The following is a 17932-nucleotide window of genomic DNA, read 5'->3' as shown; positions in this document are numbered from 1 at the left end:
GACCAAAAAATGGGTTAAGTTCGAATGGAACAAAGTATGTGAGAAATCATTCCAAGAACTTAAGAAAAACCAATGCCCATATATTAATCATTTCCGAACGAAACATGGGATATACAGTGTACTATGATGCATCCAAAGATGGATTGGGAGCTGTACTCATGCGAAATGGAAAGGTCGTCGCTTACAATTCTAACAATTGAGGCTGCATGAAAGGAACTATCCAATTCATGATTTGGAGCTGGCAGCAGTAGTGTTCGCCTTAAAGTCTTTGCGGCATTATATGAAGAGCAGTTCGAGGAAAGAATTTTTTTGTGCCAGACATTGGTGCCCTTCGGGAAGTAGTACTCAAGGAGTTTCATCATTCCAATTTCGCCGTCCACCTAGGGAGCACCAAGATATACGAAGATCTCCGTTGACAATACTGGTGGGGCAGAATCAAGAAGGACGTGGCAGAATATGTTTGAGATGTCTCACCTGCAAACAAGTAAAAGCAGAACATCAGAAGACCGATTGGACCCTACAACCATTACCTATACCAGGATGGAAATGGGAACACATCCCTATGGATTTTCTGACAGGACTGCCTAGGTCTCAACAATCGGACACTGCCAATTGAGTGACAGTCGACCATTTGACTAAATCCGCTCACTTTTTACCAATATGGATAACGGATTCAATGGACACTCTCAGCCTACTCTACATTCGAGAAATCATGCGGTTGCACGGTGTACCCGTATCCATTGTATGTGATCGAGACTCACGATTCACGTTGACCTTTTGGGATGGCTTGCAGAAAGCATTGGGAGCCAATCTTCATCTCAGCACCGCATTTCACCCATAAACGTACGAAACAATCTGAAAGGACAATCTAGATCTTAGAAGACATACTCCGTACCTATAAAGAAGCCGAGAACAACATCTACCATTAGTGGAGTTGACCTACAACAGTAGCTATCAATCCTGCATGAAAATGGCACCATACGAAGCTTTGTCTAAACAACCCTGTCAATCGCCAGTTTGATTGGACTAAATCAGGAGAAGCGAGCCTACTAGGACCAGAGAGACAATAGAAAAGGTCAAGATCATTCGCCAACGACTTCTGGCTGCACAAAGTTGACAAAAGAGCTATACTGACAAAAAACCAGGCCGCTGACCTTTCAGACTAAGAAAATGACGAACGAAGACATCATTTTCGAAGAACAAGCAGTGAAGATCCAGGATCATAGCGAGAAATATATCCGAGGCATAGCCATTCAACTCGTCCAAGTACTTTGGCGACATCGAGTAATTGAGGAATCAACTTGGAAAGTGAGCAGATATTATGCGAACCAATTACCGTATCTGGTGCACCCTAATTTCGAGGACGAAATTATTTTAAGGGGGGTAGATTGTAACGACCCAGATTTTCGACCCTATGTTTTTTTTTAATAACAATAGTATTAATATTATTAGGTCTTAAAACTTTTTTTAACATAATATATATATTGTAACGACCCTGGTTTTTGGTAAATAAAAATTTTTGTTAAGTATTTGAATTTTATTTTAATTACTTGGATTGCTTTTGAAATTCCTTTTTAATTTCTAATAATCCATCATAATTAGATTTGAGACTTATAAAATTATATCTTTTCGCACCAAACAATCTAGTCATTTTCTAAAGACAAGTATGCTTATAAAAGCACTTGTATATTTTCCTAATGAGTAAAATAAAATCTTTAAATTATATTTTTTTGGCTAGAAATCCTACGTGGCAAGTAGAATTAGATTCCAACTAAATTGGTTAACCAAATCAATTGGATTCCAAGTCTAGTTAGACTTCCCTAGCCATTTTTGAACCTTATGACCTTTATGAATCATCCTAATTCCTAAGTGGACCATTTCACCACCCTTGAACATTGTGAACCTTTCCAACCCTAGACTAGAAAATCATTATATATATATATACACACACACACACACACACACTCGGGATCCAATGAGGGATCCCGCACAGGCTTACCGTGCGGGACTCCCCTTTTCCGATCGAATTGCAACGATCCGAGCCGCTCAAAGTGTGCATAACGTGATTTTAAGGATACCCGCGAGAAATCGGCAAAAAAAAATGATCGGGAAGGGCTTGATCCGAACAGTTTTTTACTGAACCGTTCAATAAAAAACTATTCGAATGAAGCCTTTCCCGATCATTTTTTTTGCTGATTTCTCGCGGGTATCCTTAAAATCACGTTCTGATCACTTTGAGCGGATCGGATCGTCGTAATTCGATCGGGAAAGGGGAGTCCCGCACGGTAAGCCCGTGCGGGATCTCTTAGGAGATCCGGACTATATATATATATATATATATATATATATATATATATATATATATATATATATATATATATTTCTTCTTTTCCTTTACCCTTAGGATAATAATTGTTAGGAAAACTTTTATCCCTTGGACAAACTTAGACTTGTAGCCCTAAATCTAGATTTTTCACCAAAGTCAATTTCCTAGATTTTTCAAGTACATATATATGGTTATATATAGATATATGTACCTCATAAGGTATTTTACTAGATTTCCTAGGTACACAAATAACCTCATATATAGGTACATGTACCTTATAAAGATATTTTCCCTAGATTTGCTAAGTACACCTATATATTTATATATAGGAATATGTACCTCATAGCCATTACTATATTTTTAGGGAATCCTAGACCATACTCCTAACCTTTGCCCATTGGATAATAAATATTAGGGGAATTTTTACCCCATGGATAATAGAAAACCTAGACTTCCCATTGACCTCCAAAGATATTGTACTAAGATTTTTAGGTACACATATATGGTTATATATAGATATGAGTACTTCTTAGCTTATTATATTTCTAAGAATCTTGACCATATGTTCTCTAGATTGACACTTGAAAGCCTTACTCTTTCCTAGACTAGATCACATAGTACTTAAAGTGTACTTATACATAGATATATATATATATATATATACACACACACACACACACACACACGCACACACTTACCAACCCAATCTTTGAACCATCCTTTCCTTCTCCATCAAATCTTTCTAAAATCTACCCAAAGTACAAAATCTAGTCTTCCATTGACGGTTACTTGTACACTACCCTTCAACCTACCCACCAAGCCATGCTTTGACATGACAAAAGAAGAAAAAAAATCAAAGATAGGAGAGAGAGAGAGAGAGAGAGAGAGAGAGAGAGAGAGAGAGAGAGAGAGAGAGAATTCGGGTGAGAGACGGAGAGGGAGAGCCCTTGGCCTATAAATAGCAAGCTCACTTCAAGTAATTCTCACACCTTCACTCTTTGCTCTCACTTTTCTCTAGAATTTCTAAGCTTTCTTAGTTCCAAAGTTCAAGTTTCTTTTAGTTTCTTGAAGTTCTTGAGAGCTATCAACAAACCACCTCCAAAAACCACCCCTAGATCTTTAAAGTAGCCTAGTTTAGTTAGCAAAGTTGTTTCTAGGAAGAGAAAATCCATCTCTCTTCCTTTCGAAGCACTTAGGAGCCATTACGCCGCCAAACCGATGACCTATTCTCAAAACCGACCAACCGCCAAGAAGAAAGGTAGAGTCCCTTGTCCAACGTAGAACCGTATGTTGGAAGTATAAGTAGATTTTCCCGTATATAAGGTTATCTATCACCTATAAGGTTTGAAATGCATGATAGTTAACAACTTACTTTGCTAATGGAAGTATGAGCCTGTTGAATAACCGACTTTTACTTCAATAAACATATGTTGTTTTGAACTTCCCACAAAAGAGGAAAGAATGGATTTTGAAAGATAGAAACTTATCGCTTGTTTAGAAGTATTCGTATTTCGATCTTATGATGGTTATGAGCATGTATACATGATTGTTAGAATTACTTGTCTTGTGGTGTGCTAAAGCATAAGTGATTATCACTCCAAAGGCGTCCGTACATGTGGCGTTATGCTTTAAGTTGTGATATGAGCATGATAGAATAATATAGAGTTGGATGATCTTGCTAGTTTAGTTTCAAGATTACAATGAATAATTTATGATTACGTATGTGAAAAGTCCTACAGCGGAGTCGTTGCATGAAAATGAGACACGAAAATCGAGAAAGTAGAAATATGAAAAGGCTTGTTTTGAAAAGGTGAAATGTTTTGGAAACCGCAATGTTGCCGGACGTAGTAGCCCATTGTGTGGTGTGTGTTTTGTGTGTCAATGGGAACCCGGTGCAGCGTAACCATTGGGAGGATACTCGGGAGACCGAAACGGCGGAACCGAGGTTCAGTGTGTGGCTTGGTTATCCGTGGAGAGGAGCCAATGCAAAGTGTGCCAATGGGAACCCAGTGCGGCGGAACCATTATGAGGATACTCGGGAGATCGGAACGGCGAAACCGAGGTTGGGTATGTAAAATGACGATTTTGAAAATGTTGATTGGTTGATGAAAGGTGAAACTAGTGGCACGGTCTATGAAATGACGCGTAGGAGAAACTCAGAAATCATGGACACCAACGATAGTGAATAGTAAATGCGGATGTGTCATTGTTATCTGTTTGTTAGATATGTTTGTACTAAGTAGAATTTGTTAATAATATGCCATAATGCTTGTAAGATAAGGGTTAGGGGGTATGGGTTACTCTATTGAGCTTTCGTAGCTCACGGTATTACCTTTGGTGACCCTAACATATTATATTGGTGGCGACGCTGGTATAATGTGTCAGATCTTATAGATGAACAGGGTAAACTCTACACCTTGGAAGCCTTTGGAGCCGAGGAGCTGGCCAGGATGGAGGAACACGCGGAGCAATAGATAGGAACCCTAGTTCCCTCCCTTATTTGAATAAAAGTACTCTTTTGAGATTTATGCTGTAATATTGAGCCAGACTCTATTTAGATTTTCAATGAAATTGCCTACTTAACGTACCCGAAAATTGGGGGCATTACATATATATTCATACATGCATTTTTTTTCCTCCTACACACATGCATGCATTTACCTCTCTCTCTTTCATTACTTTTTCCCCACACCAAACCAATTGATTCATCCCCCTCGCCAACGTTATCCCTTCCCAAAAGCCATGTACGTTCCCCCACATTAAATAAGATCTTATCACTTCCAAGCTTGCACCCCACTATTTCTCCTCCCACACTCCCCTATATAAACCCACCTTCCTCACCTCCGAAAATCACAGGCACACACACACACACACACACCGTTGCAAAAATAGAAGAAAACCAAGCTCCAATCTATGGAGTTTTAGAGAGAGAAAGTGAAAAAGAGAAAGATGGGTTTTGTATCTAAGCCCAACCGAAACCCAATTCAACTATACCAATCACTTTCTATAACCCATGGCATCCCCGAACAAGCCTTAATTCAATCCCAAGGTCCCCTGGTCATCAAACCTGAAGTCTCCTTCCAAAAAATTCAAGTTTCGGTTTGTGAATCAATTCGATCCAATCGAGATATTATAATCCATTCCAACCTCCTCTTTAAGTATAATCCATTCCAACCCATGGCATCCCATGCATCAAAACCATGAAGAAAACGAAAAAAACCAAAACTGGACTCGACCTTTCAACCGCAACCTTCGGGCCTCAAGAACCAGAGGGTTGACCAAGTCAAACCTTGCGGCCAGGACTGCCAGACGCAAACTCCCTTTGGTTTTTATAAAAAACAATCGAAACCACTTTGCGACCTTCCTAACAACGTTTTTGACACCCGATCTATTTTTTCTAGACTCTTCACACTTCAAAGATGCTATCTTGTTTATATAATTTTTTTTATTTAATTACCTGTTTATTATTTATTTTACCAAGTTTTCAATCGAAAAATATTTATGACCTATTAAACCATGTTATTAATGCCCGATTAATTTTTTTTAGACCCTTTATATTCCTAAGATGAAACTTTGTTAGCCTCAACCTATTTATTTTACTTTTGGCAAAATTCATCAATATCTTTATTTTAATAATTTCGCAACCCTCCGAACCCAACTTTTGACACTCGAACTTGTTGCATAGGATCTTTAGGACTCATATTAAGGTCTTGATGATTATTCTAATATTTTTACCTAATTAATGTACGTAATTAGTTTCTAATCAATCTAATTTCTTAAAAATAACTAATACGAGCCTATTTGTTTTATTTTATTAAAAACTTTTACTAAAAGTTCCTTGTTTTATGATTAACATCGTGACCATACAAGGCTAAGGGCAATGGCCCACTCATAAAAAGTTATGTGATTGCATTGCTTGTTTTTTGTTTTAATTATTATTTGATTAATTGTATATTGCACTGATACTTGATTTAAATGCTAGATTGGACCTTAGAGACATGAGATGGTATACGAATAGAATTCACCTAGACGATGCTAGGTAATGGATAAATTGGAAAGTTTTATTTTTAGATTGCCTGCAGGCGGGATTTTGAGATGTGATGAGTTGGATGTGATGATTTGAAACTGGCAAAGTAAGCCCAGTGATGAATTGAAACTGGCGGGAGTCCAATGATGATTGTGAAGTAGTGCATAAGATAGGTGAACCCTAGTTATGTCATGGCATGATAAGCTTACCCTTTGTTGTAGTTATTGGGATGCACACTCGGTACATAACTTAGGTGTATCTGCGACAGCAAAAGGAAGTGATCTCATGGGACAGAGCATGGCTAGCGGTTGGGGAGGAAAGGTCTCGCGGAGGAGATCTTAGATTACACCTTGAGTTAATGGATAGTAATAAACCGGTTTATGTGAAAAAAGCTCTGTTTTACTTTTTCGCATTACTATTATCCTGTTGTTTGCTAGTTGTAAAATAAGAGGGGTGGTTGGGTTGGATTATTCTACTGGGTGATTTATCACTCACGGATACGTCTGTATCTTAGCAAATCGGTTGTTTCGGCGATCAATTTGCCAGTGGGTGCAAGATTCAATGGTGAAGCGGTATTGAGACAGAAGGAAAACCAGGAGAGGAGATCGAGTATGCTTGGAATCTGTATCAAGCCTAGAGTCGGCTCTGAAGTTAATATATTTTGATTCAGTAAATCTATATTGGAATTGTAATAGTTAAACCTCTAGTTTTTTTGAAATTATATTTATTTAGCAAAAATTACACGACACTTGCACTGAAAAGTACACGGGTGAGTTTGGCCGACGCTTATTAGTTACGTATAATATTTTTTTAAAGGCTTTTGTTTTATACAAAAGTTAATTTTGTTAGGATCCTGTCAATTGTTTCGAATTATTTATTCATCTAGATGAGAGTAGACAGAAATATTTTAAAAAAAACATCAATCAAACTTCAAAATACATACATAAAATCCTTTTTTGCCGTTCGAAAAAAATACAATTTATTTGTAATGAGTTATTTTGTCTTTATTGAATTTTTAAAAAAAATTATCATAGATTTTTACATTTTAGATTATTTATGTTGAGACGAATAAATAGTTTTAAAGACATTGACACACAATTAACCAAATTTCACATAAGAAAAACATATTATGCAAAATACCCAATAATAAATTAAAGTTAAGTCAAACCCTTCTAACTAGTTTTTCCTTGCGTCCTTGGCAAAAATGACTGCTGGTATGATGATTAATTCGCTTAATTTTTTTTTTTTGAAACGCATTTAATATTATTATTAATTTTATGATGTCAATCATCATAATCGTCTTCATATTAAAATTCTTTTTTTCAGCGGTTTAAGTAATCGAGAATTGCGATTGTATTTTTACTTTCAATATATGTCCTCTTTTGATTTATGTTGTAACTTGTAAGCACAATCTAATCACGAGTATCCAAGTAACCGGTCATTCAAAACGTTGACAAACTTGACGGTGAGGTTTAGCATTTTTCTCAAACTAACCTATTTGGCTAAATAATCCTACAGGGATTATTCTTATATTTTTATTCAATATTTTTTTGCATTTGTTAATTTTATGTCAATGTTTTGGAAATTATTGGTTTGTCTCGATGAAAAAATCTATAAAATAAAAAAATTATGTATATGACATACTTTTTAAATAAAAACAAAAATAATTCAAAAATCAGTCTATTTTGGGTTTTTTTTTTTTTTTTGTCTTTCTTTGTCTTTTTTTTTTTGGTAGTCTTGAATATAATTTTTTACTTTTTCAATTCATCTTATCGAGATGAACTAATAATCCATACAAAATCAACGCAAAACAGATAAATGCGAAAAAAATTTGAACAAAAACACAAAAATAATCCTCTCGGATTATTTAGCCAAAATGCCTGAACTCTGCAAAACTGTCCGCGGGGCAGCCCTAGTTAGTAATATAGATGTGGCCACGTAGTTTGTATTTTAGTACTTGTATAGAGAATCAAACGCTTCCTTTTGGCTTCTTTTTGGTTTGTTTAGGCAAAATAACTTTTTGCAAGTTCAAGATCCGGATTGTATGAAGTGGTTCACCGAAAGGAAAGACCACGAAATATATATGATAAGACATTAGATAATATGGATTCTGTAATGCTATGAGCCAAACGCCTATTGTGCAGAGCATGTGTTTACACAGGGCCTATGACGGATTATTATTAGGTTGAGATTAAATTTTTTTCCATCTTTGGTGGAAAACTCCAAGTATTAAGGATATATAGTTTCACATTATTTAGGAGTGGAATAAGTAATCATTTAATAATATGAGGGACTTTCCACTTATGGCCAATTAGTTTTGAGTTGGACACTTTAATATGGTATCAAAACTAGATTTTCGAAGACTTTTTTCCTTTGTTTGTGCCATAGTTGCACTTTATTTTCGTTGTGATCTGAGTGTTACGGATTCTTTGTTGACGTCTCTACATGTGAGTCGGGGGTCGCACTTGACGGGGAATGTTGAAAATTGTCCCATATCGGTTAATTATTTTCTCCAAAACTATTGTATGAGCCTGGGTAGCTTCTCCCCTTATGGCCAATTAATTTTGAGATGAATATAAAGTTTTCACATGGTATTAGAACAAGACCCATTCTGTCCCACGTTTTAAAAATTTACAATGTACACCCCGCAATGACCTGCAAAAAGGTTACAGGATCATAGACCTCAAAAAAAGGCTACACGTGATGGATGTGGCTGCACTTGCAGGGTGATATTAAGAAAATATAGTCCCACATTGTTTGAGAGTGAAATGGATGATCACTTAATAATCAGAAAGTTTATGGACACAACAAATCTGTGCACAGATCATGCACAAATTGCTATGTGTGGCCTACTACGGGTCCCACACAAGTGATCTAAGTCGTTCATTATGTTTAAAATATTTTTTCAAGGGCCCCTATGTAAAATCAGCTCAATTCGATACCTATAAGTACTTGATCTAATCGTCTAACTTTTCATTTTGTAAAAACCTGAATGAAAAGTTAGATGATTAGATCAAACACTTATATAGGTATCGGATTAAGCTAATTTTTCGTGGAGGCCCTTGAAATTTTTTTTTAAACATAATTAACGGATCGGATTATTTGTATGGGACCCTTAGTGGGCCCCACAACGCAATCTGTGCATAGACTTACTGTGTCAGTAGCAAGACTCCTTAATAATATGAAAGACTTCTTCACTCATGGTCAATTGGTTTTGAGTTTGATGTTTTACCACCAAGTTTCCACCACCACATTTTGTAAACCCGATCGTGGATTTGTTACATTAATTTGAACCGTTCATCTTGTAGGATTTATAGAGTAGTATATTCATGCAAAAAATTATCTTCATTGGACATTAATTTGTTAAATGGACGGTATGATTCTTTAAAGTCAAATTGTCCATGGCCGTCTATTTTATAAACCAAATTCAATTTTTGATACACATCGATTTTCAATTAAGCTGATTTTTTAAGTGGGTATATAATGCGAGTCCTCCAAGATGAACGGTTTAGATCTCTACAATGGACTCGTGATGGGGCTAACAATAGGTGGTGGAAATCATGATTTTTTCACCTAAGGTGGAAAGAATTTAATTTATATTAGGTATCCCTACTAAATGACATCGCCATGTAATGCTCTCGATAATTGAGAAATTGTAACACAAGCATTGGGGGTGCCTTGTCTTTCAATCATCTAACAAAATTGTGTTATTATGTTTCATTGATCATTAAATTTATCTATGTGAGCAATGTCACATTGTAGTCCGAATGTATTGGATAATGACATGGCAATACGTAACATGGCACTAATCATCATGAACTATAACAATTCTATAAGGTTCAAACTAAAGTGCGCATCTTTCCTACTGGACGGATATGGTATATCTCTATTTTTATGCATTTTCAAATGTAGAATGGTTTTTTTTGAGTCTTTATGCTTTATGTGGATCATAACTTGAAATTTTTTTTCAACTCAAAAAACACTCATAATATATACTTTCAATCATTATTCTTATTTCTCTCTTCACTCATTACTCCTATCTCCAATCATTATTCTCATTTATCTTTCTATCTCTCTCTATTTATTACTCATATCTCGAATTATTACCCTAATTTCTTTTTCCACTCATTATCCAAAAAATCGAACCCAAATTTTTTCGAAACATTATCCAAACAAGGCATTATAAATGCAAGAATCTGAAGACACGATCTTGCTATTGAAAAAAACATAGGTATAACACCCAAATTCCAGTACAAAGGATCTGGGCCTCCTGGCTCCGTTGAAGTACTTTGCCTTATTGTTCAATATGTTTGTTAATTTTTTTTTAAATTAAAGGAATTAAAGGAGAGAAAAAGGAAATAAAAGTAACGAAGATAAACTCCAACCCTCGCCAATAAAAACCCTAGCATCTCTAACCTTATTTTCTCTCTCTCTCTCTCTCTCTCTCTCTCTCACTTACTTCTGACCTCAGTACTGCTTTTCAAACCCAGTCCAAACAGATCTTCTCTATCTTATCATATCTGTGGTAGTATGGTGACGAAGCTTGATCTTAGTAATTCCTTCCTTGTGACCCAACAGAGCTCGAATATCTGATCAGTATTAATTATTGCAATAATTAATCATAGATCATCAATATCTTCTGAAAGCTTGAAACTAGTTAGGTAGCTTAATTAGAAACTGCATAATATATATAATATAATACTAATAAGGTGGATCGAAGGCATGGAAAGAGGCCACTTCCTGTGGAAGCAGCGTCGGAGGAGAAAAAAGAAGAACAACAAGATCTTCTTCACCATGTCTTGGAAGCAGGTGATTATGCATCAGCTGTTTTGGGTGGAAGAGACACGTCCTCCAATACCATGGTTACTGGACTCACTCGTATCATCGGAATCTCCACCTGTACTAGTCTTGATCATCAAGACTTTGGTAACCCAGCTCATCATCTGGTCCAATCAAGTGCTTCACAATCTGCCACGTCTCATGATCACCTCATGCAAGATCAAGGTACTTCTAACTCCCTCAACTGTATGTTGTTGCTGTCCCATAATTTTAGTACTCTATTACCAAAAAATTCGTTATTAACTTTCTAGATACAAAAAAAAAAAGAAAAGAAAAAAAAAAGAAATGTTGGAGTACATAACTTTTTTTTTTGCGAAATTTCGCACGATTTCATAGATCTCAGTGATTACTTCAAATTGATGAAAGAGAATTTATCAAATTTAGATCTAAATAGTGTTCTATTTCTTGATTCAACAAATGACACTGTTTTTGGTAATCGACAATAATTATGAAATGGAGCCGGGATGCATATATATATATATATATATATAGTCCGAATTCCATAAGGGATCCCTTACGGCGCGGGACTCCCCTTTCCCGATTGAATTGTGACAATCCGAACCGCTCAAAGTGTGCAGAACGTGATTTTAAGAGTACTCGTGAGAAATCAGCAAAAAAAAATGATCGTGAATGGCTTGATCCGAACAGTTTTTTATTGAACAAAAAAAAATGATCGAGAAGGGCTTGATCCGAGCAGTTTTTTACTGAACTGTTCAATAAAAAATTGTTCGGATCAAGCCATTCACGATCATTTTTTTTGCTGATTTCTCACGGGTACCCTTAAAATCACTTTCTGATCACTTTGAGCAGCTCGGATCGTCACAATTCAATCGGGAAAGGGGAGTCCCGCACGGTAGCACCTTGCAGGATCCCTCATTGGATATATATATATATATATATATATATATATATATATATATTGATGATCCGAACTGCTTAATGTGTTCAGAACGTGATTTTAAGGGTATCCATGAGAAATCGAAAAAAAATGACCGGGAAGGGCTTCATCCGAACAGTTTTTTATTGAACGGTTCAAATAAAAACTGCTCAAATCAAGCCCTTCCCGGTAATTTCTTTTGCTGATTTATCATTTGTACCTTTAAAATCACGTTCTGATCATATTGAGCGGCTCGGATCATCGAAATTCGATCGTGAAATGAGAGAAATAGGGAGGTTTGCATTTTAACTAAAATGCAGACCCCCTCACGCGAAACCGTTGAATGTAAGGGAGTCCTTACACATTTCTCGATCAAATTAATTTCAACGATCCAAACCGTTGAATGTGTTTAAAACATGATTTTAAAGATGTTCGCGAGAAATCAACTAAAAATATGACTGAAAAGTGCTTGATCCAAACGATTTTTCATAGAAACAGTTACATGCAGACTTTATGAAAAACTGTTTGGATGCAAGCACTTCCCAGTTATATTTTTAGCTGATTTCTCTTGGAAACCTTTAAAATCACGTTCTGAATATATTGAACGACTTGAATCATCAAAATTTGATCAGAAAATGTGAAGTCCTTACTTAAGCTAAGTAAAGACTCCTTTACAAAAAGGTCGGAATGTGTGTATAATACATGGCCCTTCTAATAAGGGCGACCTTATTCTTATAAAATGCGGACCTCATAAGTTTGACATTGTTCCCGATCAAATTTTGATGATCTAAACCATTCAATGTGTCTAAAACGTGATTTTAAGAGTATTCCCGAAAAATTGGCAAAAAATATGATCAAGAAGAGCTTGATCCGAGGTTTAAAAATGCTAAAAATGATATATATGCGATGTATATCCTCTTTGTCAAATTGATTTGTGGTGGAAAACGGAGAAGTAATTACTTTTCCAAAACCCAAATTATGAGGTCATTTGTTAATTTAAGGTTTTCTGTTAGAGATGAAGACGGGACGGATCCGGTTTTAATAATGCGTTCTAACTAAGACTGTTTTAATTTCAGATTTAGCTACACGACAAATAAGCTTTTCAAACCCTTACTACTAATTTAATTACTTCACGCCAACCCACTTCCTCTCTTTTCTTTTTTTTCTTCTTTTCTTTTTTGTTCCAATCTGTTATTTTTAGTCAAAAGTTGGGGGTGATGTAATCTCGAAACTGAGTGACTTTCTTCTATGACTTTTGTTCTTATTCAAATCTCTCTCTTCTTTTTCAGTGTTTTTATACATATGTGTGTGTGTTGATAAGGAAAGAGATAAGCTTTGAGACCATATAGCTTCCGTGTTACATTCAAAGAACACAGGTGGCTGATGTAGATTCATTCAATTTAGTACGAAAAACCAAATATTATATGGGTTAATAATATATATATATATATATATATATATATATATATATAGTCCCGCTCTTATGACGACCACCTAATTTTAATAAAATGCGAACCTCTTTTTTCCGATTGAATTTTTATGATCCGAGCCGCTCAATGTGTTCAGAACGTGATTTTAAGGGTACTCGCGAGAAATCAGCAAAAAAAATGATCGGGAAAGGCTTCATCCAAGCAGTTTTTGTTTATTTTTTTATCGAATGGTTCAAACAAAAACTGCTCGGATGAAGCCCTTCCCGATCATTTTTTTTGCCGATTTATCGCGAGTACCTTTAAAATCACGTTCTAAATACTTTGAGCGGCTCGGATCATCAAAATTCGATCGGAAAATGAAAAAAATGAAAATGTATTCCTTCATTTGAGATTGACTGATATATATATACACCATGGGTCCGCGGAGTTTGTGGGTGTATATTCCCTACCAATTACTCAGGTAGGTTTCATTTTTTGGAAGAGGCTACAAGAAAGTACTTAATTTCTTGTGGATTTCTAATTCTAGTGAGATGAATTGTCTTTGAGCGGACAAAGTGTTTTGTGCGTAAGGGCACAACACACAGACACTCTTGTTTCCCACTAGAGCATGAGGATAATGGTCCCAAGAAATTAATACAAGTGTGCATAAATGGATCCCAACGGTATGAGTTAATAATACAAGAAAAGAAAAAAAACCACCACGGCACGCACACTATTGTTCCCACTGTTGAGTTCAGTGTATATAGCTAGGTTGCTTTCCGTAAAGTTCTTGATCTGGTTCTCTGTCTTAGGCTTCCCCTTGGTAAGAAACGGAGTGTGTGCGCGCGTGTAAATCATGTCTTTTTTTCTAGACATGCTAATTGTTTATGTCCCAATTTCAACTAAGCGACTCTTGTACTTGTCTAGTAGGTGGCAATCCTCTTTTATGGTTCTAAACTTCTAATGTATACTTTTGCCAAGTGTCAATCTTCTAGCCGACCAAATAAGTGTCGGTCCATAGTTTTTTTAGACATGGTTTTAGCGTGCATGTCAAAAGAGTTGGGCGGAAAAAGTGATGTTTCAATCTCACAAGATTTATTTTTTTAAATTTTTTTTGGATAAAATAGCTCGAACACTCACACAAGATTTAGATTTATCCTTTCACGACCTACGCTTTTGGTCATTTTATAATTTCTCCAACCCCGAGCCAGATCTTTCTTTTTTTCTAATTGTACCACCTTGGACAATTAAGAGCATCTTCGATCTTGAGGCTATCTCAATTGCCCATAACTCTTGTATCTCACTAGAAAATCAGGAGTTCAAGTTTCTCCTCACCTACATATGAGTATTCTTTCCTTATAGGACTTTTCTTTCTTTCTTTGTTTCTACTCTAAAATGAGTTTATTTCTTGAATTGGTTGAGTTGTAATTGGGCTTGGTTATCTCGTAGGCTTTCATAATTGATGTCGTGTCTAGGGTTTGTACTCTGTATTTAATTTATATTTGATATAAAATAATCTCTTCTATTAAATGAAAAAAGAAGAAGAGCATCTTCGATATATTGATACACTATTTAGGGTATTAGTGGCGTCTTGACAATCAACAAATAAACGTATTTTAGGTACTCCAATAATTACATTATCTTATGTGCTAGAGTGTGTTCGTTTAAGTTTGTACGTGTTACGATGTGAGTCAAGTTTTAAGAGTTTTCGGAATTTGTTGGGAAGAGATACCACACTTTTTAAGTAACCCATTAAAGTACTCACCTAGATAATAAATTAACGATGTCATAACACACAAACATGGCACCGTTGTTATCTTAATACACCATTTAAAACATTAATTTTAACACACAAACGTAGAGAGACTCATTGGAGATGGTCCAGATTGGTCTAACTAATCCTCTGAACTAGTCTGAACTTTAAAGCAATCGCGAATGACAAATCCAACCGACACTTTCGCTGACAAAGTTGGAGATGCATGTGGGATTTAGTTCACCAACTTCTTTCAAGTGTGTTAAGGAGTTACTTTATTTACATAAATTTGGAGCATTTGATCGATATTTTGCATGTGTTGGGTCTATATTTAGGGCGTTTACATGGAGTTAGAATTAGTAGAAAAGTTTTATCTGTTTGTTTATTCTAGCAAATGGAAGATCGAAACTCTAGGTATTGGTTCTATTAAGAAATTTTTTTAGTGGGTTTATTTAGCAACAAATCCTTTTAGATGGCATTAACCTTTTATGACCTTGTGAAATAGTAACGATGGAGACATGTACACTATACTTTTTTTTTGAACGATGAAGAAGAAAATTTTATTAAGAGGAGGAAAGAAAGAAGTACGAAGATACGTGTATATTACAAAGGCTATATAGAATAATTCATATATATGTTCAGAATCATCCGATGCAAGTGGGTCTCATCTTTGTCTGGATATCTACACATGAAATTTTTAAAATTTGTGTGCCTATTCCAAAAATGAATATTGCATGCAATAAATAGCCAATATGAAGTACAGTTATTGATCATCATGCAAGATCTAAGTACCCGACTACGTTCTTATTGGCTGAATGGCATTACTTACATTGTGTATATATATATATGTTTATGTAAAGGGAATATAAGGAGAAGCCGGCATTACAGGGGAGTAAGACAAAGACCATGGGGGAAATGGGCCGCTGAAATAAGGGATCCAAAGAAAGCAGCTAGAGTTTGGCTAGGAACGTTTGAGACAGCAGAGGATGCAGCCCTTGCTTACGATGAAGCTGCTCTTAGGTTCAAAGGCACCAAAGCTAAACTCAACTTCCCTGAAAGAGTTCAACTCATGGGTACCAATATTATTACATCTTCTCCTACAAGTGATCAATTCGGCTACTTCCCCACTAGCAGTAGTCACGAGACCAGTAGTACTACTACTCATGGAATCAATATTCCCCCTTCTCCTCATTTTCCATTGATCTCATCATCGCAACAAGAAACCTATCCGGACCTGTTTCACTACGCACAGCTTCTTTCTGGCAAAGATGTTGAGTTCCCTTGCTTTGGTTCAACTATCTCTGATGATCAACCAGACTTCGGTAATTTGGAGGCTTCGAGTGCACTATCATCCTCGATTACTTCCTCATATCATCATCATCAGCAGCAGCAGCAGCAGCAGCGATCACAAGGGAAGCACTTTGGTACTGACAAGTGGCAACCTAAGTGAGTAGCATCTTCGATATTGTGATCAGGATTGTTATGATTACTTTAGAGGTTTCATTTCAATTCTGTAGTCTTTGGAAGCATGCAAAAGGAGAACTTTTGTTCTACTACTTGGTGAAGGAGGTCCAGGATCGAGGTGCTTGTGCGCGCACTGAAGATACGTACGTAGCGCCAGATGTTTTGACTTTCAACTTTTTCCTAAGTATTGGCATCAATGGCATGGTTGCCAAATTTGATTGTTTTGCTTTGCTTTCTATTTAAGTTGCTTGTGACTTTAATTTGAGGTATTTTGAGTTGTATCATCCTGCTTGTCCAATGAAATTTTGAATATCTTTAAAAATCTGTTCACTTACTTTTGATAGATTACGGGGTACGGTGAAACACTAACCAATAAGTTGTCGACCAAAACTTTTTGGTTTTGTCCTTATTAAACGTATTTGTTAGTTTTGCGCCAAACTTTTATGTAATATTGGTTCGTCTTGACAAAAGAATTCGAAAAAAATAAAAAAAATTATGACTTTTACACAAGTATATTGGAAAATATCAAAGGAAAAACTCAGAAAGTTAATTTTATAGGTTTTTTCTTGAATATTTCAAAAAATACTTGTCTAAAATTCATAATTTTTAACTTTTCCAATTTCGCTCGTAGAAATGAATCAATATTACATAAAGTTTACCGCAACACTAACAAAAGCAAAAAAAAAAAAAATCAAAAAGCTGTGATCCACAACTTATTAGTTATGGAAAACACCTGCCTTTGCTTAGAACTTTATTAAAACTGACATGCACCTTTTATGGCTACTACTAGCTTTACTTATATATTCAAAACAAAGTACACAAATAATTATGACAGTACATTAGGGGTATCTTCCTTCTTTGGTTTGAGGGTTTCGAATTTAATTCATAGTGCTATCAACTATATTATGTACTAGTGGATGCCCGTGCCTGAAGGCACGACGCAACGTATTTTTAACCCAAAAGTGAATGGAATTAGAGAAAATAGAAAAGTAATAGATGACAATAGGTACTCTATTTTGTTAAATTTCAAGTGAGCCCGTCTATGTTAGAGCACAATCAAAGTCCAAGAAAAATCAAACTCAGTGTAATAATTTATTAACTCCAACACGTGCAATAAGACCACATGCGCGCCCCTGCACGTTTTATAGGCACAACACAAACAATGATGCCAAAAGCCCCAAATTACCTTGGTAGAGAGGAGAGGAGAATCGGGTAACCCATAGCAGCTATATCAACT

General features: G+C 35.8%; 1 protein-coding gene across 1 annotated transcript; it reads left to right on the top strand.

The window, feature by feature from the left end:
- The first annotated feature begins 10675 nt into the window (after positions 1 to 10675).
- On the top strand, positions 10676 to 17017 carry LOC131311560 (ethylene-responsive transcription factor ERF113-like). Its single transcript, XM_058339054.1, has 2 exons — positions 10676 to 11357; positions 16092 to 17017. Exons 1-2 carry the CDS (start codon positions 11213 to 11215, stop codon positions 16679 to 16681), a joined length of 735 nt encoding a protein of 244 aa, XP_058195037.1. The 5' UTR covers positions 10676 to 11212; the 3' UTR covers positions 16682 to 17017.
- Positions 17018 to 17932: the final 915 nt, after the last annotated feature.

The sequence above is a fragment of the Rhododendron vialii genome, chromosome 12a (assembly GCF_030253575.1).
Source record: "Rhododendron vialii isolate Sample 1 chromosome 12a, ASM3025357v1".
In the NCBI taxonomy this organism is placed as follows: Eukaryota; Viridiplantae; Streptophyta; class Magnoliopsida; order Ericales; family Ericaceae; genus Rhododendron; species Rhododendron vialii.
The sequence above is the reverse complement of the archived record's forward strand: the minus strand, read 5'-3'. Positions and strand labels throughout refer to the sequence as shown.

Coding starts and splice junctions, on each gene's coding strand:
- LOC131311560 (XM_058339054.1), top strand. CDS start 11,213: ATGGTTACTGGACTCACTCGTATCATCGGAATCTCCACCTGTACTAGT. Junction 11,358..16,091: donor TCACCTCATGCAAGATCAAG/GTACTTCTAACT, acceptor GTTTATGTAAAG/GGAATATAAGGAGAAGCCGG.